Genomic DNA, 26,764 nt, shown 5'->3' on the forward strand with positions numbered 1-26,764 from the left:
ATCTGGCCGGGAGCTCCCACCGCCTCCTCTGCGCGGGTGGGCGGGCTGCGATGATGGATGTCTGGACCTGGCGTCAGCCCGTCTGACCCCCCTGGCGTCAGACGCCGGGGGTCTTGAGATGGAGCTGACCTGAAGCACAGAGAGTGACGGTGGTGGGGGGAAACTAAGAGGAAACACCCTCCTAAGTGTATTGTTGCAAGAATTTTAGATCACATAGTGCAAAGTGGAGTATCCCACTACTTTAACAGGAAAACGTGGAAATAAATGAATTAGGCAGTAAAGACATTGGGAAGAAACAAAATAGACGTCTGGGAAGCAGAAGAAATAAATGTGTGAAAGAAAGATATTGCCTGCCATAACAGTAAACAAAGGGTGTTGCTGCCATCAAGCCATCACATTGCAGCTGCCCCCATGGTGAGCCCTGAGGGAACTCAGGCTAGAAACAGGATGCCCCCCATCTAGCAGTCACCTGCTGCAGCCACCCCCCACCCCTGACAGTGCACCCTGAGGGGACTCAGGATGGGAAAACACAGGACGCTGGCCCCAGAGAGCTGAGGTGCACATCAAAGGAATGACTTCAGTGAGCCCAGACTCCTGCATCTTCCCATACGTAGAAAAGCACTAAATCCCTTAACTTGAAGTATCTGGTTTTCTTTAATCAACAGTAATCTTTTGATGTTCCATCTACCTGGTCTTTGTTGCAAAAACTCCTATGTATCCTGGCGCCCCCCACCTCGCCTCTTCAGAGCAGTCTCTCACAGTTATCTGACATGCTGTGTCTTGGGCTTGAAGTCCTCAGAATGTCCACCAAATAAAACATAACTCTCAACTTTTAGGTTGTGCATTTTTTTCAGTCGACGATGCAGCACATAAATCAGTCCTTATGTATCACATAAATCTAGTTCTTTGAAAATTTAGCAGCAACATGGATGGACCTAGAGATTATCATTCTAAGTGAAGTAGTCAGACAGAGAAAGACAAACATCATATATCACTCATATGTGGAATCTAAAAAATGATACAAATAAACTTATTTACAAAACAGAAACAGACTCACAGACATAGAAAACAAACTTATGGTTACCAAAGAGGAAAGATGGGGGGGATAAATTAGGAGTTGAAGGGCTTGTTAAAATTCCCCTGAGCCCACCCCCTGGAGAGTCTGAAATAGTGGGAAGCCTGAAATCTGCATTGTCAAAAGCACCCCACGGGCTTCCCTGGTGGCGCAGTGGTTGAGAGTCCGCCTGCCGATGCAGGGGACACGGGTTCGTGCCCCGGTCCGGGAAGATCCCACATGCCGCGGAGTGGCTGGGCCCGTGAGCCATGGCCGCTGAGCCTGTGCATCCGGAGCCTGTACTCCGCAACGGGAGAGGCCACAACAGTGAGAGGCCCGCGTACCGCAAAAAAAAAAAAAAAAAAAAAAGAAAGAAAACATTGTTATCAGCTATTCATTAGCCCCAGTACATCAGTCCCACTCCCTTTAGCCATCCCGCCCAGCGCAAGCAGAGGCGGCTCTAATTCATCCTGCGTCTTTCTACTCAGAGCATCTATAGCTTTACTACACAGACTGCATGTAGTGATGTTGTCTTAATCCATTTGGGCTGCTATGACAAAATGCCGTGGGCTGGGTGGCTTGTAAACAACAGAAGTATATTCCTCACAGTTCTGGAGGTTGGGAAGTCCAAGATCAAGGCACCAGCAGATTCAGTGTCTCCTTGGGGCCCCAGTGCTGGCTCACGGACGGCCATCTTTTCTCTGTGCCCTCACATGGCAGAAAGGGCAAGGGAGATCCCTGGGGCCTCTTTGTAAGGGCACCAATCGCATTCACGAGGGCTCCCCCTCATGACCTGATGGCCTTCCAAAGGCCCCCACGTCCAAACACCATCACACTGAGGAGTAGGTTTCAACTTATGAATTTCAAGGGGACACATCAGTCAGTTTACAGCAGATACTTTGTTTTATTTATTTTTTGTTTTATTTTTAATTCATATGAATGATAGGTAAGATGTAACACTGTTTTAATTCATTTTTTTTAAAACTCAACGTTAGGTTTTACCTATATGGATGAACATAGATACGGCTCATTCATTTAAACTATGGTATACTGGTCAGTTTATGAATACACCATAATTTATGCTGATTGTTAGATATTTGGTGCTTTTTTTTTGTTTTGAGTTTTGTTTGGTTTTACTATTCCTAGCCTACTCAGCCTAGAGACTTTATCCCTCACCAGATGCACATCTGTAGTTCAACAACGTTCAATTTATTGACTCATTGCAATGAGGGAAGGTAAACGCCTGAGAAAGCATAGGGAACATCAGTCCAAAGGAAGAGATCAATAATTAAAGTATTTAGGTGAAAGGTAAATTTGGGTGAACTTTTCATGAAGCAGTGTTTTGATAGCACAACAAGGCTGTGTGTAAAGGGAACAATATCAGGTCCAGAATGCTAAGTGTGTCCAGGGTCTGGTTTCCTAAGAAACTACAAAGATAAGATGACTGTGGAAGGCTGTGTCCGGACACCCCTTACCTGAAGCTCTGCCCCTGGGTTGGAAAAGAGTTTGCTTCTCTGAGTCAAAGTCATTTAGATCCCCCAGGCAAGAGTGAGATATTTCATTTTTACTGATATATTTTCAAAGGGCACAGTTTACGATGATTTATGATTTTAGAGATAAAGTTTTCTCGGTGAGGAAGAAAGAAGCAACCACTCTAAGAGGGCTTCTTGATGAAAATTTACAGCTTGTCCTAGGGAGAAACATTGTTTCCTGTTAACTTTGCAGGTGCCTTAATTTATGTCTGTCCTTCCAGCCTAATGAGGGGCAGTGTTTACTTCCTTTTTTTTTTTTTTTGGCGGTACGCGGACCTCTCACTGCTGTGGCCTCTCCCGTTGCGGAGCACAGGCTCCAGCCACGCAGGCTCAGCGGCCATGGCTCACGGGCCCAGCCGCTCCGCGGCATGTGGGATCTTCCCGGACCGGGGCACGAACCAGTGTCCCCTGCATCGGCAGGTGGACTCCCAACCACTGCGCCACCAGGGAAGCCCAGTGTTTACTTTCTTGATCCAAAGTAATTTTTACTTTTGCAACTGATTCAGCATTACTTCAAGGAACAATCCTACCCATATTTCCTTGTCCTCCTGTGGACGCGTATCTACCAGTAATGGATGAGGGCTCCCATTACTCCCCTGTTCACATGTTCTGTGAAGAGCCTATTTAGTTTTCTGACTTTTGCTTATAGATTTACAGGAGGTCTTTATTTAATGTATTCTTTATTTAATGTATTCCCTGTAATTGTTCAGCTCCTTCTGACGTGATGCTAGTCTTTCTATTTAGCTTATGGTGATTTTTTTGTTGTACAGCAAATTTGAATTTTAATATATTTACATTTGTTAATCACTTTTTATTGTGAACAATACTTTTTCTGACTTGCACGGGAAATTCTTCTCAAGAGTGTTGAATAGAAGCAGTGCTACCAGGCAGATTTGATTTTTTCCTGACTGGAAAGGCTGTATCTTAGAATGGTATGTATTGCAAGCTTTTAGTACAAATACCTTTTCAGGTTAAGGAAGTTCCTTTCTACTCCTACTTTGAAAAATAATTTTCTTTCCTTTTCATTTTTTAACATTGAATATCAAAAGTTTTAGGATGTTATTTTCTGCATCTATTAAGAGGGTCATACAGTTCTTGTCTATTTTATAATTTGTTGATTTGGTGAATTATGTTAAAAGATTTCCTAATGTCCAGTTGCCTATGTAGTACTGGGATAAACCCAAATGATCAAATGTAAGTCCATAAAAATATGTCTATTGTGTACATATAAAAACACATATTTATAGATACATGTATATTGCCTGATTCACTTTTGTTCTTTTTTTTTTTTTTTTTGCGGTACGCGGGCCTCTCACTGTTGTGGCCTCTCCCGTTGCGGAGAGTACAGGCTCCGGATGCGCAGGCTCAGCGGCCATGGCTCACGGGCCCAGCCGCTCCACCGCATGTGGGATCTTCCCGGACTGGGGCACGAACCCGTGTCCCCTGCATCAAGCACTGCGCCACCAGGGAAGCCCCACTTCTGTTCACATTTAATTGAGGGTTTAAAAATCTATATCCATGAGTAAGACCAACTTGTAAAATTCTTTTTTTTATGGCCCATGTTCAGTTTTGGTTTTTTTTAAAATTAATAGACCATTTTTTTTAGAGCAGTGTCAGTTTTACATAAAAATGGATTGTAAAGTACAGAGAGTTCTCTTATACTCCATTCCCCCATCTGCAGACAGCTTTCCCTATATTTACATCTTATATTACTGGGGTATATTCGTTACAATTGATGCACTAATATCGATACATTATGATTATTATTAAAGTCCATAGTTTACCCCAGGATTCACTTTTTGTGTTCTACATTCCCCGAGTTTTGACAAAGTTGTATCCACCATTACAGTCTCATGATTAGTTTTACTGCCCTAAAAATCTCCCATGCTCTACCTATTTGCCCTCTCTCCATAACTAGAACCGCCCCCCCCAAATCTCAGCAACCACTGATCTTTTTACTGTCTCCACAGTTTCACCTTTTCTAGAGTGTCATATAGTTGAAATCATATAGTTGAAATCATATGGTAGCCTTTTCACATTGGCTCCGTTCACTTAGCAATGTGCTTTCAAGATTCCTCCATGTCGTTTTACAGCTCATTTTAAAATTTCTGAATAATATTCCATTATATAGGTGCACACAGTTTGTTTATATATTTACCAGTTGAAGGACATCTCGATTGCTTCCGAGTTTCAGTACTCATGAAAAAAGCTGCTATAAATATTCATGTGTAGGTTTTCATGTGGATATGAAATATTCATGAAATTTCATTTGGACATATTTATTTGGATAAATACCAAGGGGCACGACTTCTAGATTACATGGTAAGAGCATGTTTAATTTTGTTAAAAGACAGGCCAAACTGTCTTCCAAAGTGGCTGCACCATTTTGCATCCCCACCAGCACTGATGAGAGTTCCTGTTGCTCCTCATCCTCGCCAGCATTTGGTGTTCTCAGTGTTTTGGATTTTAGCCATTCTATATGTACCTGGTGGTATCTCATTGTTGTTTTCATTTGCACTTCCTTGGTGACGTATGATACTGAGCAGCTTTTCATATGCTTATTTGCCATCTCTATATCATCTTTGGTGATGTGTCTGTTCAGGTCTCTTGCCCATTTTTAAACTGGGTTGAGTATTAGAGAAACAGAGAAACAGAACCAATAAGATATATCTAGATTTATCTCTGTGTACATATTTTTGTTTGTTATTGGGTCATTTGACGAAATTTGAACATGGACAATAGATTAACAGAATTGTATCACTATTAAAAGTTGATAACTGTAAGGGGGTTATGTAAGAAAATATCCTTTTCTTAGGAAATACACATTGAAGTATTTAAGGGTAAAGGTACATTTATGCAATTCTCAAATAACATCACACATGCATACACATATGGGAGAAAGACAGAGAATACATAACACAATAATGCAAAAGTGGGGGTGAATTGTTTACAATAGGTGAATCTGGGTAAAGCATATTCAGATGTTCTATGTACTGTTCTCACTCCTACAACTTTTCTGTAAGTTTGAAATTATTTCCAAACAAAATGGGTTTTTTTCCCCAAAAAAAGAAAAAAGTTGGTCAAAACAAATGCATATCATTGAGAAAAACCAGAACACTGGGCACAAAATCAAAATCTAATGGGCTTGCAGGAAGAAAAAGGTCACATACAAACGATTAGGGATCAGAAAAGCTTCCTGCTGGAAGCAAGATCATGGAGCAATGCATTCAAACTCATAAGAAAATGTGCTTACAGAATCACAGTGTATCAATGCTGAATATTGCCCTGACCACAGGGACAAGGTACTACTTTGGAAGCACGAGGACGTGGGAAGAGTGTGCACTTGTGGAAGCCAACCCCTCACCCCGATAACAAACCTATGGCTGGTGCCTCATCACAGAAGCAGGATGGACAGCGGAGGTAAAGCACGTTGTCCCATAACTGACATGGTGATCTCCTCCATAAACCAAGTGCATGATGTGTCTTTGTCAGCTTGGGCTGCTGTAACAAAATGCCATAGAATGAGTGGCTTAGACAAGAAAACTGATCTTCTCACTGTTCTGGAGGCTCGGAGTCTCAGATCAGGGTTCCAGCCAGGGTGGTTGGGTCCTGGTCGGCAGATGGCTGCCTTCTCACTGTGTCCTCACGGGGAAGAGACAGAGCTCAAGCCCTCCAGTGCCTCTTCTTAGAAGGGCACAAATCCCATCATGAGGGCCCCGCCTTCTTGATTTCATACCACCTTACCTCCAAAGGCCCTGCCTCAAATACCATCGCTTTGGGGCGTAGGGCTTCAACACATGAATTTGGGTGGTGGGGGGCATAGACATTCAGTGCATAACAGCATGCGTATGTTTGATGAACATAAAAACTTAAAGCCACGGTGATAGTTCTTGTCTTCTTTAAATTTTTTAACTAAAGGGATTTTAAATAGGTTAGGTTTCTTCACTGAGTTTGACATCTGATGAGCACCGAACGCCAGATTGGGAGCAGATTTAGGGAGCTCCTTTCTATCCCAAGCATTTTTTTTTCCTAAAGAAAGAATTGATATTGAATTTTATCACATACTTCTTCTATTTCTTATCTTTAAATCTATTCATCTGAATGTGTTAATTAGTAGTAATAGATTTTTCCAAAGTTAACTGTTTCAATCCTAGTGTGAACTTACTTGTCACTGTTGTTTTTAATATATTGCTAGACTCAGTTTGCTAAAGTTATTTTGGATTTCTTTATTGATGTTCAAAGTGAGTTTGATCTCTTCTCTATATTTTCTGAAAAAAGTGTTTGATCTAAATTTTCATATTTTGTAGTTTCCTCTAATAATTTTTCAAAACTCTTTTTTCATTAGATGCTGTTTACTTTTTATTTTTCTCAACCTTTTTGAGAGATTCATCATTTAATTGGCATTTTCAAAGAATGTTAATAATTTTGTTGATAATCTCTATTACATGTTTATTTTTCTATATCAGTGATTTTTCTCTCTGTTCTTCTCATTTAGCTAATTTAATTAATGTGCTGTTTAAAAATATTTCAAAGCCTGTGGGCAAAATCTTCAACACCCACTACTAGTAGCTTCAGCCTTCCCTTCCACCACTAGTTCCTGTCTCTCCGTTTCTTCCGGAGCCTGAATCAGCACCTTACTGTCCCCGTGTGGCCTCACCTACTAGCCCCAGGACTCCAGCTTCTGTTCAACCCTCTCCTTGGCCCTGGCTGCTCCTTTTAGGGTAAGTGTGAATGAATTCAGTTGTTCTAATTGCACCTTTTCATTGAGCACTTTTGTTTTCCAGTGATTAAGAACAAGGAGAATTATTTAATTGTTAACAAAATGATTGTTTTTCAAATTATAACAAGATGTGATCATGGTTCATCATGTAGAAAATAGACACATACAAAAAAGAAAGTAATTGCCTTTAATCACACTCCTCTAGGACAAGCAGTTGAAATCATATTACATCCACTGCACTGGTACAGTTGGCTAACCACACTCCAAATGATAGGAATACCACTATGTATTTTCTAAGTAAAGATTTATTGAGATATAATTTATATAAACTAAAAGTCACTCTTTTTATATCAACGTGTGTACGTTTTGACAAATGCGTAATTACATACCTACCACCATAATAAAACTCACTAGCTTTTAATATTATTTGAAACTTCTAATTACATTTACCAAAGCTTTGAAAAATGCACCCACATAACGGCCTATGGGGATGAACCAAATGACTGCTGTTTATTGTCCTAAAGCAGGAGGGTTAAAAAGGAGGAAACAGTTAACAGGCGTGGAGGACCCCAAAGGAAAGGCTGTGGCCAGGACCAGGCTTACATCCCCACTGCAGGTAAACACATCAGATGGGAAACTAGGAGAGAAAAAAGCTGCCCCAGATGTGAGAGTCTGATGTGGAGCCTCAGTCAGAGATCACTAAGGGCTGAGAAGGGAGGGAGAGATTCCCAGGGAATGGCCCTAAGGTGGGACTTGAAAGCTGGGAAAGGTTTAAATTAGAAGAGAGTAGATTTGCAAGTAGGGGCGCTGGGGACTGACTGAGCAGGAGATTAATACCAACAGCAACCTGGCTGGGAAAAGTCTATGCCAGCTGTGGCTGAGTAGACAGCAGAGCGGCAGTCTGGATGGTCTTACTCCATTCAGGCTGCTGTAACACCAAGACTGTGTGGCTTATAAACAGCAGGAGCTATTGCTGACAGTTCTGGAGGCTGGAAGTCGAAGACCAGAGTGCCAGCGTGGTCGGGTTCTGCTGAGAGCCCCCCCCCCCCCGCAGGTCGCTGACTTCTCGTGTACCCTCACCTGGGGGAAGAGATGAGCTAGCTTTCTTGGGTCTTTTATGAGGACACTGGTTCCAATCAGGAGGGCTCCGCCCTCATGACCTAAACACCTCCAAAGCCCCAGCTCCTAATGCCTTCACTTTGGGGGTTAGGATTTCAACATATGAATTTGGGGGAAACACAAATATTCAGATCATAGTAGAAAGCAAGTTACAATAAGGTACTAAAAGTTGGGAATGAAGACCAGGTATGATTCTAGAGGCGCAACTGAAAGGTCCATGTGGGGGACACGGCAGAGCACAGGCGGGCACTGGGACGCAAGGTTCACGTCCTGGCTCCCCAGTGACATCTGTTACCACCTCTGTTTCCTACCTACATAACAGCAAGATTAAACTGGATGGCCCTAAGAGGCCCTTCTGACTCACATTCAGGACTAGGGGAAACGGGCAGTAGCAATAAGGCTCATTAATAACGGTATTTATTGGGCCCTCACTATATACAAGGCTTTCCACTTCCTATTGCATTCAGCCCTCCTAACAATCATACGTAGCATGTACTATTATGATCATCCTCATGTGTTAGGAAACCGAGGAGCTGAGAAGACATGTCTGAGGTTATATGTTGAGTGACGTGGCCAGGACCTGAGCCCAGGCAGACCAGCCATCTGAACCACCACCCTCTGTTAGCCCTGTTCCTTAGGTGACAGCAACTGTACACGAGTGAATTATTAGAGGGAGTGGGAGAGGGAATGCACATGAAATTAAACACGATGTACTGAAACAAGAACAGGACTTGGTTCCAGACTATACATCAGGGAACAAGAATAAGGAAAAGGCTGAGATTTCTAGAATGGGAGACTGGAGGAATGTTGTTACCAGTGACAGAAGGATTTGCAGCTTGGGAAAGGCAGAGAACGTGTATTTCAGAATTATGAGAGGCCTATGTATTCAAAAATTTAAAACAGAATTACCACAAGATCCCATAATTCCACTTCTGGGAATAGCTAAATAATTAAAAGCAGGGTCTCAAAGAGACGTTTGTACACCCATGTTCACAGTGACATCATTCACAACAGCTAAAATGTGGAAAACAGCCCAAGTGTCCATCAATGGATGAAAGGATAAGCAAAATGTGATGTATATATACAATGGAATGTTATTCAGCCTTAAAAGGAAGGAAATTCTGACACCTGCTACAACATGGATAAACCTTGAGGACATTACGCTCAGTGAAATAAGCCAGTCACATAAGGACAGATACTGTAGGATCCCACTTGTATGAGGTACAGACAGAAAGTAGAAAGCTGGTAACCAGAGGCTGGTGGAGGGGCTTCAGGGAGTTTAATGGGTACAGAATTTTAGTGCTGCAAGATGAAAAGAGCTATTGAGATGGATGATGGTAATATATTCACAATATTATGAATATATTTAACACACTGGAGTGCACACTTAAGATAGGGTGGTATATTTTATGTTATATGCATGTTAGCACAGTGTTTAAAAATGAATAAAAAGAGGCCTATGCATTATTTATTTCTTACTTTGATCTTATGAAGAATCTTGCAAATAGCTAAGGCAGGTGTAATACCTACTTTAGTCAAAACTCTTTTGATTGCAAGAGACAGAATGCAACTAAAGCAGAAGATTAGGAGACAGAGAATTTGAGAGTGTAGCTACCTCAGGGACGAGTGGGTCCAGACCTCAGATGACATCACTGGGACCTTCCTAGTCATGTCTCTGCTTCATTTCAAGTCTAGAACCCTCCACCCCGGCTGAAGATCGGGTTCTCCAGGTAGGGAGGATGCACAGAGCAGCTCCACCCTCCAAGGGAGGCCACCACTTGGCACCCGTTTATAGGGTCTTGGTAAATACAACTTCTTGACTCACATGCCCAAAACCTGGGCCGTCACTGGCCGACAGGACAGAATATGGCTGCAGTCAGGCAGGCCAGAGCAGTGCATTTGCAGTGAGGAGGCGGGGGGGGGGGCCAGGATTCCGGCCCCCAGCACAGGATGAATGGACTGGCCAGACACTGCAAGACCACATAACCCCATTTTAGTTGTACAGATTGGAAACTGGAGCTCAAAAAAGTTTAATTTGTCAAAACCTATGCAATAGTAAAATGGCTAATAATGCAAATGAGGTATGCCTTTTGTGATCCTAATTCTTTCAGACCCCCAGTCTTTCCAGCTTTAGTTTGTGACAAATGCCGGTAAGGATTTTGAGATATCTAAAGAAATTAGCTGATTTATACAGTGATGAAAACAGCATAATTAACAGCAGTGTAACAAAGAGCACTTCACTTCTAGGGAGATAGAGGGGCCAAACCCAGCCCTGCCACCTGGTGGGACCCTGGTACCAAAGTAGCTTAGAGTGAGCGTGGAGCTAAACACTAAGCAAGCAAACAGTAAGAGAAACACGGGAAGCGCCAGGCACAGAGCTCACCTGCCACCAGCACTGCACTGACCACGCCCGGGGACTTCTCATTCCTTCCATCGGGAAGCCTCTCAACAAGGCGAACTCGTGAGACTTAACACCCACACTCAGGCATGAGTCAAAGACGGGACCTGATTGACGCTAGTGGGCCATCGAGGCAGGACAGGAGCCGAGGACTGTTGTCTCTCACGGTGACAGCCCGGACGTGGGGTGTGGGATCGAGGCCTGGCTGTGTCCGCTCTCGCAGCACTGCCCCTGTGTTTCGTGGGGACGTGGATTTGGTGTCTGATGGAGTTTCCAACATGAACTGTCTACGGCCCTGCCCAGACCCTCCTCTTCAGAAGGTGCAGGGCAGGTGTGGGTAAACCGTCTTAGACTCTGTGTCTCATCTCTATTTTTCTTGAAAGTTATGCTCTTGGTACAGCTATGAGTATCCTACTCTTTTAAACCTCAGAGGATTAGGGGTTAATCCCCTTCCCCCAGCTTTTTGTGAGTCTGAGCTTGATGTGTTTTTTAATGAATGATTTTAACGACTCTAGTGCTTTGAGAACTTCAAATTACAAATGTCACCTGTGTTTCTCTCATTTCACCAGTGACTGCTTCATAGCTACATTCTCTTTGCTGGGCACCTTTAACGATTTAGGTATTGTTAAATACCTAAATAAAATGATTTAGGCATTTAGGTATTAAATAAATTTGGTGTTCCTGGTTTATTTCATCTTAGCATTCTGAAAATAAGAGTCTCAATGACAAGGTGTCAAGACTACCCAGATGAATTGTGTAACAACTGTGAAACGAGCTGTAAAGAGCCCGCAAAGAAAATACAGAATACATGGTATCACTAAATCTGCAGAGTTGGCCCCAGAACAAATCCACTACTCAGGTGAGTTGATGTGGCGATGGGGTGTGTGGTGTTGGGAAGGATCTGTGCTGTGTGGAAGAAAAGCTTACTTTAACTTAGTTAAATTTCATTCTTTTGAGCTGATCATGACATGTTACATTGCCTGCTTCTAAGTTGCAGACAGACATCAGGAGACAAATGAAATTTTCTAAGATTATCAGAGTGAGGATGGCTTTTCCCTTCACCATGTGGCAAATAAGGGCCCAGGGGAGAATTCCGATGGTGGAAGCCACTTTACATCATAAACAGAACACAGAGAAACTATTACAGGTAACTCACAATGCTCTTTTCCAATTATGCCCAAACCTCAAAAGATTTATTTCATTCACTAGCTATTTCCATAAAGACAGGACCAGAGTGATATACAAGTTTATTAACACAATCTGCATTGTGAACAGTACCTCCTGGAGTTATATGAAATGGAAAACCTGCAGGAGGAGCTTCTTCAAAATGCAGATTGACATGCAAATCCAACCGTTAGAGAAAACGCCGCTGTGTAGCCTGACGGCAATTATTTCCCTTCAAGTGAGGTTTGCATGTCAGCAGGAGAGAAAGACGGGGGGGGGGGTGGGGGGTGGGGTGGGGTGGGGGTGGTGGTCTGATAAATGACAGGGGAGTGTGCTCCACACCGGGCCTCTCTAACAGTCTACTTCCACCTAATTTATTAGGCTTCATGAGGTTATACCTGAAGCACCTCTGTTTTAATCTTAGAAAAGCTGATATTCAATTTGGCATGGTGTTTGTGATGGGAACTGGTGTGGAGACTTTGAAGAGCTTCTCTGGGGTGATTCTGACTCCTGAGATGGGAAATCTTGTCTACGGGTGACAGATTACGTGAATTATAATAAAAACAGCAGAATATTGAATAAGAGTATTTTAATTGTGCAGCACAAGTTTTTAAACTGAGAGTACACGGAAGTACAGTACATCATTCCTTTCTTTCTTCACTCAGTAATGGGATACCTTTTTCTTGTCTGTACACATTTAACATAAATAACAACGCTTTCTTGTAAGGCGTTCAGCTAACCCAGAGGCAGCATAAAGACCTCATAAACATTTCGGTTTCTATCCGTGAAGAAAGTCTAGTAATAACCGCAAGACCACTGGCATATGGAGCAGATGGTAATGATCTCCAGAGCCATTTACGTTTGCAGCAAAACAAAACAAAAACCACAAAGAACTCTGTTATAATTTCTACTGAATTATTAAAACACAAAGAGAAAACACTGATGTTGAGTGTGAAAAATCTTTTTTTTTTTTTTTTTGCGGTACGCGGGCCTCTCACTGTTGTGGCCTCTCCCATTGTGGAGCAATGGCTCCGGACGCGCAGGCTCAGCGGCCATGGCTCACGGGCGCAGCCGCTCCGCGGCATGTGGGATCTTCCCGGACCGGGGCACGAACCCGTGTCCCCTGCATCGGCAGGTGGACTCTAAACCACTGTGCCACCAGGGAAGCCCAGAGTGTGAGAAATCTTGACAGATGTCAGTCTATGCCCCGTGGACCAGTAACTGATACTCAAAATTTGGTCAAACGTTCATCATTTAACACATCACAGAAAACAAATGTTACACTCAAATTATTAACTCAGGAACATTTAATAAAGGGACTATTTACAGATTTGTGTTCACAATTCAGAAAACCAACCAGGAGGGATGGTGAAGCCCCCAGAAGCAGTTAACACCCTTACATCTGACGAGCAGGGAGCTGCAGCCATGTGGGTGTCTGTAGACCAGCAGGAGGGAGGGAGGGCTGACACATACCTCCCTGTGTGAACCTGAGCAGAAACCCTAGGAAGCAGTTGTGCACTTCCTCTGGGCATGCAGAGCAGAAAAAGGAGAATGGGTGTGGCGACGTGCACAGATCCGTAACACAGACAGCTTCCATCGTGCAGTTGCTACAAACACAAGTCATCCCGAGCCCGTCTCAGACGACACAGTCTGTTCAACTATTTTTACAGATTCACACTTAAGTGCTATCGTAGTCATACACTTTACTTCTAAATAGATCATAACCCCAAGTATGTTGTCATTACTTTGGTTTTAAGCAGTCCATTAACTTTTTGAAAGATTTTTAAATGAGAAAAAAAATCTTTCATATTCATCCACACATTCACCATTTCCAGAGTGTTCTTTTCTTGCTGACCCCAAACTTTCTTCAGTGTTTCCTTATGGCAGGAACTCTCTCTGATTTTGTTTCTTTGAAGTCTTTTTTGCTTTCACTTTTGGAAGATGTTTTCGACAGGCAACCGAACTCCAGGTTGCAGGGGTTTCTTTTATATCTTTCATAATTTAATGATGTCACTCTGCTGTCTTTTAGTTTGCATAGTTTCTGACCAGAAGTATGTTGTTATTCTTTGTTCTGTGAATGTGTTGTGTCTTTTTCTCCAGACATTTTACAATCGTTCTCTTTAACACCGGTTTTCATCAATTTGACGATGATGTCCATTGGCATCTTTATGTTTCTTAGGTGTTGGGTCCTTTGAGCTTATTGAATATGTCGAGTTATACTTTTCATCATATGTGGATATTTTTCAGCCATCGTTTATCCAAATCCTTTTTCTCCCTCCTCTCTTTCTGGACCTCCCATTCCATGTGTGTTACGCCACAGTAACTAATTCCCTGTTCTCCTTTCCCCCCAGTCTTTTTCTCTGTGTGTGTATCATTCACCTGGATAATTTTTATACTTACTGTTCAAATTCATTGTTTTCCTTCTTCTATGTCTAATATGTTCTTAATTCCATCCAGTTTTTTTTTAATTTACAGATGTTGTTTTCATCCTGAGAAGTTCCATTTGAGCTTTTAAAAATATATCTTCCACTCATGTGTCGTCAAATTCATGTTTTCCTCTACTTTATACTTACAATAGCTATTTGAACATCCTTGTCTACTAATTCCAATCACTTCAGTCTTTTCTCTTTCTACTGCCTGATTTTCCTCCTGGTTACAAGTCATATGTTCCTGCCCCTTGGCATGCCAGGTAAGTGTTTGGACGTCAGTCACTGTGGGTAGAGTAGCTTTTAATCTAGTGTTAGTTACCCTCCCCACCAAGACAATATTGTTCTGGGAACTCTCTTGATGCCCACGTGCTTTTGTATGGCTGGTGGGAACGTGAACTGTCCCCGCCTGCGCTGAGCTCCAGGGCTCGCCCAGCTCACTGCTCCCCAGTGCCACTCTCATGGTCTCAGCTTCCTTCCACACACGTGTGAATCAGCACTAAAGCCCACAGACTCAAGGGGGGACTCATTGAGGATTTCTGCAGGCCCTCTCTGGGAAGCTCCTTCCTATCCAGCACTTTTCCCTGCAAATTCTAGCCACCAGGGCTCCCCAGACGCCAACTCGGCAACTCTCTTCAGTCCAGCAGGACCACGTTCATTCCCCTCCCTGACCTGCAGCCTGGATGCTGCCCCCAGGGTCTAGGCTGGGCAGTCGTGGGGCTCTCCTCACCTTGTCCACCTCCTGCCAGGGATCACAAACCTGTGTTTGACATATGTCTAAAAAACCACTATTTCATAAATGGTACGGTTTCTAGCTGCTTAAGGCAGTAGAGTTTATCTGGTTCTTCCTATAGCACCATAGCAGAAAGCAGAAGTTTTCACATGTAAAACACAGCTACCACTTTAAAATGCCTATTTTCTTATAATAATTTATATACAATGCACACATCTTCCTTTTAGAATTATTTTAATAGGATCATGCTTATCAAATTCTTCAAATTATTAGAACTACTCCTCTGCATGAGATCTCTAATATATAATACTCAGTGTTTCCTTTGTGTATGTATTCTCTAGTGTACTCTGAGTTACCCTTTCCCGGTGAAATCTTTCACTTACTTGTTATAACAATTGAGTTTTTCTCCTGTTTAGGTCTTCTAAGTATTTAACAGGCTGTCACTTTTGACTGAAAGGTCCGTACTTATCACAATACTGATAAGATTTCCACACTGAGGAGCCATCAATATGTAATAAGTTTTGTTTTCTGGGAGAAGGCTTTCCTATATTGCCTACTTAAAAAAAGTTCTCTTTCTGAATTCTGTATGGTGAGACAGTCACTGCAGTGACAGGGTTTCTCTCCTGTACGTGTCCTTGGAGTGTGAGGGGCCTGACACCTGATGGCAGACTCCCCATACTCACCGCACCCGCCCCATGTCTACAGCATATGACTTCTCTGATGTATCAGGAGCTGTGCCTTCCTGTGGAAGGCTGTCCCACATTCACTGCATCTATAGCATTTATCTCCTGTATGGATCCTCTGATGCCTCATAAGGTGCGACTTTCTAGTGAAAGATTTCCCACATTCCCCACATTTATAGGGTCTCTCTCCTGTATGAATCCTCTGATGTATAATGAGCTGCGCCTTCTCAAAGAAAGCTTTTGTACAATCACTGCATCCATAGGTCTTCTCTCCTGTATGATTTCTCTGATGCTTAATGAGCTGTACTTTCTGAACAAATGCCTTCCCACACTCACTGCATTCATAGGGTTTCTCCCCTGTATGAATTCTCTGATGCCTAAGAAGCTGTGGCTTCCAGGCAAAAGCTTTCCTACACTCACTGCATTCGAAGGGTTTCTCTCCAGTGTGGGTTCTCTGATGGTGAATGAGGCTTGACTTCTCACTGAAGGCTTTCCCACACTCGCTGCACTCATAGGGTTTCTCCCCTGTGTGTGTCCTCTGATGAGATACCAGGCTGGACTTTTGGGTGAAGGCTTTCCCACAGGCACCGCATTCATAAGGTTTCTCTCCGGTGTGAGTTCTCTGATGTGTCAGGAGCTGTGACTTCCCAAAGAAGGTTTTTCCACATTCAACACATCCATAGGGTTTTTCTCCTAAATGAGCTTTCTGATGTCTAATTAGTTCTGACTTCTTAAAGAAGGCTTCTTCACAGTTCCTGCACTGATAGTTCTTCTCTCCTGTGTGAGTCATTTGATGTCTGACAAGTTGCGGTTTTCTGATAAAGGCTTCACCACATTCACTGCATTCATAGGGCTTCTCTCCTGTGTGGATCCTCTGATGCCTAATGAGGAGTGAGTTCCTGCTGAAGGCTTTTTTACACTCACTACATGCATACGGTTTCTTCCCTGTATGAACCCTCTGATGAGTAATAAGCTGTGACTTCCAAAAGAAGGCTTTTCCGCAATCACTACATTTGTAGGGCTTCTCCCCTGTGTGTGTCCTCTGATGTGTAATAAGCCTTATTTTCTGGGAGAAGGCCTTCCCACAGTCATTGCAGCCATAGGGCTTCTCTACTGTGTGGGTTCTCTGATGCCTTTGAAGCTGTGACTTCCTACTAAAGGACTTCCCACAGTCCCTGCAGCCATAGGGCTTCTCTCCCGTATGAGTTCTCTGATGTAAAACAAGCAGTGACTTCCTGCTGAAAGCTTTTTGACATTCACCACACCCATATGGCTTTTCTCCTGAATGAGTCCTTTGATGAATAGTGAGTAATGACTTCTGGGAGAAGGCTTTCCCACAGTCATGGCATCCATAGGGCTTCTCTCCTGTATGAGTTCTCTGATGTATAATGAGCTGTGACTTTTTGTTAAAAACCTTACCACATTCCATGCATAAACAGACTCCTGTATGTGCTATTTGGTTTGTAATGAGCCCTGGCTCTTTACTGCTGACTTTTCTACATTTACTGCAATCAGAGTATTTTATTCCACCACAGGTTTTGTCAGGCTTGATACAGAATAGTAATTTCTTATTAAGCTCATCAAGTTTTTTTCTTTCACAGTTACTTTTTGGAATAAGAAAATCAAAAGGATGTTTCAAACTTTTTTCACCTGTGCCACATTTATGGGATCTCATTCCTAAATGATCAAAGTTAATGCCTGAATGAAACATTTTCCCAAAGACGTCATATTCATGGCCTCTCTCCATACTTTTAAGCTTGTCTTGATTATCCTGGCGCCACATTTTGAGATTATTATCTAGCCAGACTTCTTCTAAAAAGGAAAAAATGAACCATACTGTGTAAATTTCCCCAATGATTATGCTTATTGAATAAGTCTTCTGAAATGGAGCCTAAGATCCCAGTCCATAAAAAAAAAAAAAAATTCTCCCAAATACAATGTCTACTTATTAGGCATTGAGAATTTTAATAGAAATGAAAACAGATTTTGAAATTACAAATGTTTATAAACACAAGTTTCAAATAAGGAAAAATGAAATATACTCAAGTGATCACGATGAGGTAAAAGAGACAAGCAATTTCTGGGGGTGGTTAAGCACTCATTCCACAATGACCTACTGATCATCTACTGTGTGCCCAGACGCTGTGAGTAGCAGAAATCAGGGAGGAAGGCAGGTAAGTACCCCCATCAGAGAAGGCTGAGAATCACAGTACACAGAAGAGCAAGATTAGTACACAGTGCTGAACGTCAGGCAGGAAGAAACACTGAATATGATGCACAGCAAATGCAGGATATCAACTTCATGTCTGAAAGGTGAGGTACGTCAGTTTGCTGTACTATTGGTACATTAAAAAAACATTCTCATTCAAGATCCTCACCCGAATCACTGATATCAGTAATTTTACCATCATGAGAGTTACTTTTTGGAATTATCCAAGAGTTCTCCAGAGCTCAACATCAACACTTGTATTTAGGTTTTTGACATTTTAGTTGAATCGATCATCTATATATTGCATCTGTATATGATGGAAATTATTCTAAACCACAAGTATTCTTTGCATAACATTAGGACAGATTTTTTTTTTTTTTTTACTCTGTAAGTACAATTATTTGTGATCTCCACAATATGACCATTTATTTATGTTTAGTTCACGATATTCTTTACTAGGAATTGTGAGGTAATACTCCCAAGATGAAAGATATGGCAAGATCTCAGATGTAAGGCTATCACTCCTTTTCTGCAGGATAATATTTTTTTGGGGAAAAAAATCCACATCTAACTCTCAGACATACCAGAATTTCAGAGGAAGAACCAACTAGAGCCCGATATGGAGGAGAACAAAGGATTCAACGATCCGAGCTTCAGTGAGTGTGGATGATAATGCTATTCGTGGGTATTTTAAAGACTAGAGACAGAAGTTAGGGGGTTAAAAACAAAGTCGTCTGTAGACACAGAAGTGTGAGATCCACCTGAATGGTTTACAGAAAATTGTTTCAGGAAATGTTAAAGAAAAATTACAAATTTTAATTCAAATCAAATCAGGAAATAAGATTAAGATATATATCCAAATTAATAAGTTAAATGATATAAAACAATATTGAAGTTAAACTGTACCAAAAAATCTTTAAGAAATTTTTAAAAAGTCTTGTCACTTTGGCAAACACGTGGACCGGGTTTCACTGGTGCCACCTCAGGTGCGGGTACACATGTGTTTCCCCGTCTCTGTTTCCATTACACTCCTGTCCTTTCTGCCTTAATTTCACCCGATTTTCAATTGATATTCCCACTTCTAGGCTTGCTTCCTCCCAACTCTAGTCTCCACACAGCAACACGTAATATTTAGAAAATGTACTCAGGCCTTTTAACCCTTTGCTTAGAAACCTTTGATAAACCCAGACGTTTATCACGGCTTCCGCACCCCTGTGTGCCGGCTCCTTCCAGCCCCCACTCCCTCTCACAACACTGGGCTCCTCCCAATCCCAAACCCCAAAGGCCTTTTCCTGCTGTAGGCCCTTTGCATGTGCTCTCCCTGCCCTGCTTCCAGCATTCCTGGCTCACATTATTTTAAGGGCACACTAACAAACACCCTGTTTATTCCCTTCATAGCATGTATCAAATAGGTAATCACCTTGCTTCTGTCTCTCGCACTAGAATGTAAACCCTGAGGGCAGGGAACAGGTTTGTATTTTTCACTGAGGTACCCCCACTACATAGCGCATAATCAGCCCTCAATACATATAGGATAAATACTCTTCACTTGTCATTAAACTTCGAAAGCAATTCCTTTCTATATAGTTAATCTTGAGAGTTAACTTCGCATTTTGACACAAATGCTTCATGTTCAAACACTGAATTGGTTTTATATTTTCTTCTAAATTAAAATTCTCTTGTCCTGCAAGGTCATTTCATGACTCATATTTTATCTCAACGCCTCTCATTCCACAAAATAGCAGTGGTTCTAAATTAATGGGGGAACATAAAGTCTATCTTGACAGCTTTTCTAAACTACACATAGCCAGTCCTAACAATCTGCATGAATGGTGCCTAGACATCTGTAATTTGAAGTAGTTCCTAAGGTACGCTGAAACACTTACTTAGACGAAAACCTTTGTACTAAAGAAATATTTGATAAATAAGAAAGCTCCTGCCATACCTGGCCTCACAACAACCAATTAATGAAGTATTTAGTAATTACACAGCATAAATTCCATACAGAACAGAGAAGAGGAAGTTACTCACCATCTTTCTATGTAGGAAAAAACCTTAAGACCTAATTGGTAAAGGAATTACAGATAATGTGTGATCACACCCGAGTTCCTACAATACTGCTCAGTGGGTAGAGATTTCAGAAAATGCTAGGAGTCAGGGAACACTCCCTGGAGGTGGAAAAAGAGCTTAAAGTGAAGAAGGGGAGGGTGTCTAAATGGGAAAGTGTAGGACAACCAAAGGCCCACATGCAGAGAAACAAACGTGAAAGACATGAGGAAAGAACTACTTTGAGTGGCGTCAACCAGGACCTCTGGGCACAGGAAAAACTGCAGAGATAAGATGCTGCCACACCGTGAGGGTCTTCAACACAAATGGCGTTAAAGTATCACAGAGCAGGTCTTAAACCCAGCAGACTATTTGAAGGGATAAATGAGAAGCTTTATAAGCTGAATACCAAAGGCACCAGAAAGAAGCCCTGGACACTGACCCTGAAGTTCTTATCTGCAGGGAGGCCAGAAGAGTGCTTAAGGCGTTAGACTTTTCTCCTGTATCCATGGACTCACCTTCTACTCTATGTGGGTTTGAAATAGAAATCTGACCAATTAGGCAGAGAAAAGAAAATTAATAAAGGAAACTCAAAGGCAATCAGTGTCACCTCAAACAGGAAAAAACTATGAATTCTTAAAGAAGAGGAAGGAAGCCCACCTGTACAGGTGGGACTGGGGAAGCTAGCAAAAGGGGTGTATCCAAGAAGGCAGGTCCTAAATGACTGTGCTGCCGGGTACGGAAGACGGGGCACACCTCATCACCAGCTCCGTCAAAGGGGACGCATCCTGACATGGAGACCAGGATGGAGAGCACATGAAAAGTCAGGAAGGACTTGTGTCACTAGTCCTGAGTCAACTCTAAGGACGGAGGAACTTTAAACACAGTTTTACAGATAAAATTTAAGAAGTACCAACCTGTCATCCAAACCCGAGACCTAACTTTCACTATCTGCCATATACCTGATTATTTCTCACCTGGAAAGTTCTGACTTAGGATTTCTTCACCTAATATCCACGGCTCTTCTTGCTCCAGTTTGAAAATCGCCTCAGGTTTGATCATTTGATAACCTGTCAATTGGAAACACAGAGAGTCCCAACTGCTTGGGCTGAGGGACTCTTAAATATAAAGAAGATTTCACTACAGAGGCTAAAAAACAAAACAAGCAAATAAAAGCCTTTCAACTGGGTGTAGCAATCAAAAAATCCTTTGACATCTGAAACTTAAACCCGAAATCCGTAATATCTTAGGGGTCCCACAGTTGCTGAGTGCGCCCTGTGTCACAAAAGAATGTTCTTACCCAAGAAAACTAGATTGCTATAGTTCTCCAACATCACATCCCTGTACAAGGTCTTCTGAGTAGGATTAAGCAGCTGCCACTCCTCCAACGTGAAGTCCACAGCCACATCCTCAAATGATATCTAAAAAAGCATAATGCCTGTTAAATCGGAAGTCATTCTCTTTGTTGAATACAGGCTTTCTTCTCTACAGTGACAGGTGGCCTCCGAGTTGGCCCCATGATCTCCAACTCCTGGGGTTCATGCTTTCGTTTAATCCCCACCATCCTGACTATGGGCTGGACTTACTGACTCACTTCCACTGAATGGAACAGGGTAGAAGTGCTGGATCAGGTGTAAGAGCATGTGACTTCCACATTGCGAACCCTCTCCTGCTCTCCCTGGGCCACATGGCGAGGCAGCCCTGTGCACAAGCCCACGTGGCAAAGACCCGAGGCCTGCCAACACCCACGTGAGTGAGCTTGGAGGGGGTCACCTCCCTACCGCCCCGTGAGATGACCACAGCCCTTCTCAACATCCTGATGACAGGGTCGCATGAGACCCTCCACCAGAACCAAATGGGTGAGCAGCTGTCAGACCCCTAACTCACAGAAACTGAGATACATGTTTGTGTTTTCAGCCACTGAGATTTGGGATAATTTGTTACATAGCAATGGGTAAGTAATATAATGTCCTAGTCGTGCATTATACTTTGAGAGGAAAACAAAAATGTTATTAAAATATTCATCATTATGAATTCATTCACCTATCCACCCATCTATCTATAGAATAAGAAGTTGGAATAGTCTGTCTTTAAATAAGCAGTGTTTCTCAAAGAAGGTGCCACTGGTATCTGGGCAAAGGACAAGACACCACAGAGACCGATACTGTCCCAGGCTGGGCCCATGTACGTGTGCTGCCGTGTCGTCAGAAGGTGCCAAAACAGCGCAGAAAGCTGTCCTGCCTTCCAGACGCTGGACGAGACCCAAAACACTGCCCAGGGACAGGCTCCCTTGCCAGCGGGCCACAATGCTCTCAACACATGGACCTCACTGGTCCTCTGGTCCCAACCAGAGGGTTTCACTGGACCCTGACACTTTCCTGGGGTCTGGTCTGGCCATCCTCATGGGCTCCCCAGGCACGGGTCACACACTCCAGGCCTTACCTGACCACATTTACTTCCTGTTCGAATTCACTGCATCTGATAATAGCCCCGTATTTGCAGAGGGGCTGAGTGAGCGTTTTAATGGACAATTTGAGGACAGGCTTAAGGGGCTGACAGGAAGGCTCATGGCGACCCCAGCCTGGAGCACAGAGCTCAGAAGGGAGCGGCCCTTTGCACGGTGCCGGGGCTCGGCCAGGCTGCCCCCAGTCACAGCCCTCCTCTCACAGTCACTGACCCGTCATGTTCTGCGGAAGACCCCACGAAAGCCTCCACCCCTACGACCCTGTCCTGAAGACTCAGTGACTGCCAGATCCTGTGCATCCACTTTCAAATCTTTTAAAAACTCAGGAGTTTCTGCTAAGCAATTCTTACGTGCGCTCTATCTCTCTGGTTAAATTATGTAAAAATATCTGTTCCTCTGTATAGGGACAACGTGTCTTTCCAGACAAAGGGTCTGGATAAAAACGGAGATGATTTCTTTTAAAGTTTTGATTACTAAATGGGACACACTGATGATGACCAGAGAGAAAGGAAAATAAAGCCCAGCACCAGGGGAGGCACAGGGGAGGGAGAAAGACATTAACGACCTTTGTGTTTTAGACCTACTCCTGAAAACTTTCCTTCCGCCTGGAAAAAACACAAGAAACAAAAGAAAATGACTCGCTGTGCTTCTCTCCGCGCCCATGACCGCTCTGGGTGTAGACCGAAGCCTGCCTGCTCGACGGGGCTGCCGGCCAGCAGCACAGGGCGCCTCAGCCCCCGTGCTTCCCACACAACAGCCCGATGCCGTCTGCACCCCATGAGGTGGCAGGGCCTGGACAAACCAAATGGCCTGGAACTCAGCGCCCCAGGCAGCCCCTCGGAAACCAAGGACTGAAGTAAATTAATCAGACCGGGCAACGGAAAGCCACGCTGGGGCCGTTAGCCTAACTGCCTGATGAAAGCACGTGCTGCCTGGAGGCTCTGGGACTGTGCTTCTGGTGCGCACGCCCAGCCGTGTGACCCCGGTGCCTCAGCCCTGGCAGGCGTTCAGGCCAGCCTCCGCCTGCTGCCAGAGCTGTGCTATGCGAACCACTGCCTTGTGCCAGGTCACAGAGGTTCACACGGCCACTTGAGAAGCCTCCTGATGGGCTGACACATGCCTTCCTGATTGGGAAACGGCTGAGACCACATGCAGGCTGAGAGGCTGCCCCGGATGAACCCCCTGGTTCCTGTCTCGGCCCCTCTAGGTCTGACCTGTTCAGGTCCATGATGGGGTTGCCTGTTTCTCACTCAGGTCCTGAAAAATCAAGTGGATGGGCTGAGGAGTCTGGCTCCTGGTTAAAAACCTACATGTGAACCTTCAGGTCCAAACACAGGCAAGCCCAAAGGGTTACCCCGCAGGGCTCCTGGGGGACACTGTCCCCACTCCTGCCCCCAGACCTGGGGTGCAGCCTGCGTGCCATGGCCTCCAAGGGGCCGGTGAGGATCTCATGTGCCTGCGTCTCTGCCTGAGGCCTTTGGCAGAAGCCTTTCTCAGGTGCCTCTCTAAGACCCCCTTGTGAGAGGGGGGACCTGAAGACACTGTCCGCACTCTGACCCAGTACCCTGTACTTTCCACTCCCTCGTCCTCTTCCCCTCCTCCTGGCCCCCAAGTCCACAAATCTGCCGGAGCCTTTTGTTCGGGGCTCCCTGGGCAGCGAACACCTGTGTTGACACACCTGACACGTGGCCAGGGCACTGTTCACTCCTCAGGAAAAGGTAATGGGGAGTCGGCGCCTTCTGCGGCATCCGGCTCTCACTCGTGCCAGCACTCTCGGCTACTGCCACCCTGGCTGCGCCGTCACCAGCTACTCTGACACCTGGCAGCTCAGCCCTCTCAGCTCTGCTGAGCTCCTGGCACAGAACACAGCAGCGAAGGGGAAAAGCTACAGTGCTGTGCGCTGCTGTAAACAACGGGATTTTTAAAAGAAAGAAAGGAACAGAGGAAGGAAAAGAGGGAGGAGGTCAGCTAGGTGGGTGGGAATTGTTTTGAAAGGTGAAGGGAGGGATTACCCTGGTGGCGCAGGGGCTAAGAATCTGCCTGCCAATGCAGGGGACACGGGTTTGAGCCCTGGTCTGGGAAGATCCCACATGCCGCAGAGCAGCTAAGCCCTTGCACCACAACTACTGAGCCTGTGCTCTAGAGCCCGTGAGCCGCAACTACTGAGCCCGTGTGCCACAACTACTGAAGCCCGCGTGCCTAGAGTCCATGCTCTGCAACAAGAGAAGCCACCGCAATGAGAAGCCCGTGCACCACAACGAAGAGTAGACCCCGCTCACTGCAACTAGAGAAAGCCCGCACGCAGCAACGAAGACCCAATGCAGCCAAAAAATTAATTAATTAAAAAAGAAGAAGAAGAAGAAAAGTGAAGGGACACCGCAGTCGTTTCTTGAGTCAATAAAGTCGGGGTGGTGGGGGGAGGGATGAATTAGGAGGTTGGGACTAGCAGATGCAAACTATTATATCTCGAATGGATAAACAACAAGGCCCTACTGTAGAGCACAGGGAACTATATCTAATCTCCTGGGATAAACCGTAATGGAAAAGAATATGAAAAACAGTGTATATATATTTATATATATAACTGAACCACTTTGCTGTACAGCAGAAACTAACACAACATTGTAAACCAACTATACCTCAAAAAAAAGGTCAGGAAAAGGAACTGGGCAGACACCCTCCTGTGCAGCAGAAGCAAAAACAGTTCTACCTAAAATGTATCGAAATGCCAACTGAGGGAATATATATGGGGCCATTTGAAGGTTTTGTAACAATCAGTTGTGCCGGATGATTCAGGTTTCTTCCCTAAACCCAGAGCTCAGGTGGGACATGGGCCCAGGCCTGCTGCCCATTGCTGTGCTCTTTACACCCGTGCCCACCGAGGACCTGCGAGGAGCAGCCTCAGAAATGTGTTCATCCGTTACAGGATGTCATCTGCCACGTCATCTACATCAACAGCTAGTAAAACGCTTTCTTTACAGGAAACCATCAGGAGATGTTTGCTCCCACCGAGCAAATGGTCTGCTTTTTGACGGAGGAAACCACGCAACTCTTCCTGTTTCTCTTTCTGTGGCGGCTTCTAGGAACATGTGAGGAAGCTTGCGGCTCAACTCCAACAGTGCAGGGCCTTAATTCTCTTATATCTGTGCCCCAACTTTAAGACTTTTGTATGATTCTGTGATCCACCTTGTACTTCTTTTGACATCTTCCTTCCCAAGGTTGTATTTTCTCCGGTTACAATTTAAATGTATTTAGCCCTTTCCTGTTAGTTGTAGAGATGCCTGTGAGCCTCATCACACCCACAGATAAAACCGCTAGAGGACAAATAACTCACCTGTGACTTGACCATTCTCCCCCGGTCCTGGGAAATCTGCTCTGCTCTGTCCTGATGCTCTGGAAAAAGGCCTCTGGTCAAAGGTCTGTGGACTGGGAATGCACCCCGAGTCCTGAGGCCTCTTCTTTCTTATTTCACATGAGTTTTCGTGCTCCTGAGGGCCATGGCCTGGAGGTGCAGTGGGAATTTTATTTTAGACGATGTAATTCATTTGGGGACCTCAATCTTGGTTCTCTATAGCTGGGAACTCAGACAGGCTATGTGCTAGCACTAAGAAACAGGATAGAAAGTGAGCTACTGGCGTGTGTCAGCCGAGCCGACCGCAGCCAGGCCAGGCCTGCACCACACACTGGGCTCTGCAGCCTGGCTCCCACCTGGGAATGCCCGACGGGAGCCACCTGCCTCACTGGTTCAACCAAAGACCCCAGGGGAGCCCCATCACCTCAAAGCACTCTGCAGAGACGGCAACAAAGTCTGGAAATGCAGTCTTGGCTCACTCACCCTGCAGCACCTTTTCCCGGGGGCACAGGTACTACAGAATAAAACGCCACTCACTGCTAGGCAGGACAGGGAACAGGCAATGGCCTGGGGTGCTGGCTCTCTACTCCAAAAGCAGCCCTGGAGCAAAAGGAAAGCATAGATCAGAGGAACTAAAAGAAATGGCCAAAAGAAGAGGAGAGACCCCGGGGGAGATGGAGGCCGTGGTGAAGCTGACGCTCGGGTGTGGGTTTCTGGCTGAGCCGGCCGCGCTACAGCCCAGAGCAGACGCAGCGAGAAGAGAGGCCTAAGGAAATCTTTTCAGTTCTTTCTTTCTCAGCTCACATTGGCGCAAATACTGCCTTCCCTTCCCTCGGAAATCAGCAGAACAGCCTAGGCCACAGT

General features: G+C 44.3%; 1 protein-coding gene and 1 long non-coding RNA gene across 16 annotated transcripts in view; one reads left to right on the plus strand and one right to left on the minus strand.

Annotated features, from left to right (window-relative positions):
- The window catches only part of LOC115855130 (uncharacterized), a 43,357-nt gene extending 31,114 nt beyond the window's left edge, over positions 1 to 12,243 (plus strand). Inside the window, exons 2-5 of the long non-coding RNA XR_004040285.2 lie at positions 5,882 to 6,006; positions 7,082 to 7,307; positions 11,524 to 11,682; positions 11,815 to 12,243. This is a non-coding gene — a long non-coding RNA (uncharacterized lncRNA). The remainder of the gene's footprint in view (positions 1 to 5,881; positions 6,007 to 7,081; positions 7,308 to 11,523; positions 11,683 to 11,814) is intronic.
- ZNF605 (zinc finger protein 605) overlaps positions 1 to 26,764 on the minus strand; it is a 36,294-nt gene that overhangs the window by 3,820 nt on the left and 5,710 nt on the right. For 8 of the 15 annotated variants that reach the window (XM_030859876.2, XM_030859877.2, XM_060310046.1 and 5 more), the window contains 5 exons: positions 26,384 to 26,500; positions 25,883 to 26,050; positions 21,385 to 21,505; positions 21,062 to 21,154; positions 12,943 to 17,641 (listed from right to left, as the gene is read on the minus strand). In XM_030859876.2, coding sequence (XP_030715736.1) covers positions 15,846 to 17,641; positions 21,062 to 21,154; positions 21,385 to 21,505; positions 25,883 to 25,897 — 2,025 coding nt within the window. In that variant the 5' untranslated portion in view covers positions 25,898 to 26,050; positions 26,384 to 26,500 and the 3' untranslated portion in view covers positions 12,943 to 15,845. Of the gene's footprint in view, positions 1 to 12,942; positions 17,642 to 21,061; positions 21,155 to 21,384; positions 21,506 to 25,882; positions 26,051 to 26,324; positions 26,501 to 26,764 lie in introns of those variants that run through there. The other 7 variants (XM_060310049.1, XM_060310048.1, XM_030859875.2 and 4 more) reach the window with 7 other exon arrangements.

Source organism: Globicephala melas, chromosome 13 (assembly GCF_963455315.2).
Source record: "Globicephala melas chromosome 13, mGloMel1.2, whole genome shotgun sequence".
NCBI lineage: Eukaryota > Metazoa > Chordata > Mammalia > Artiodactyla > Delphinidae > Globicephala > Globicephala melas.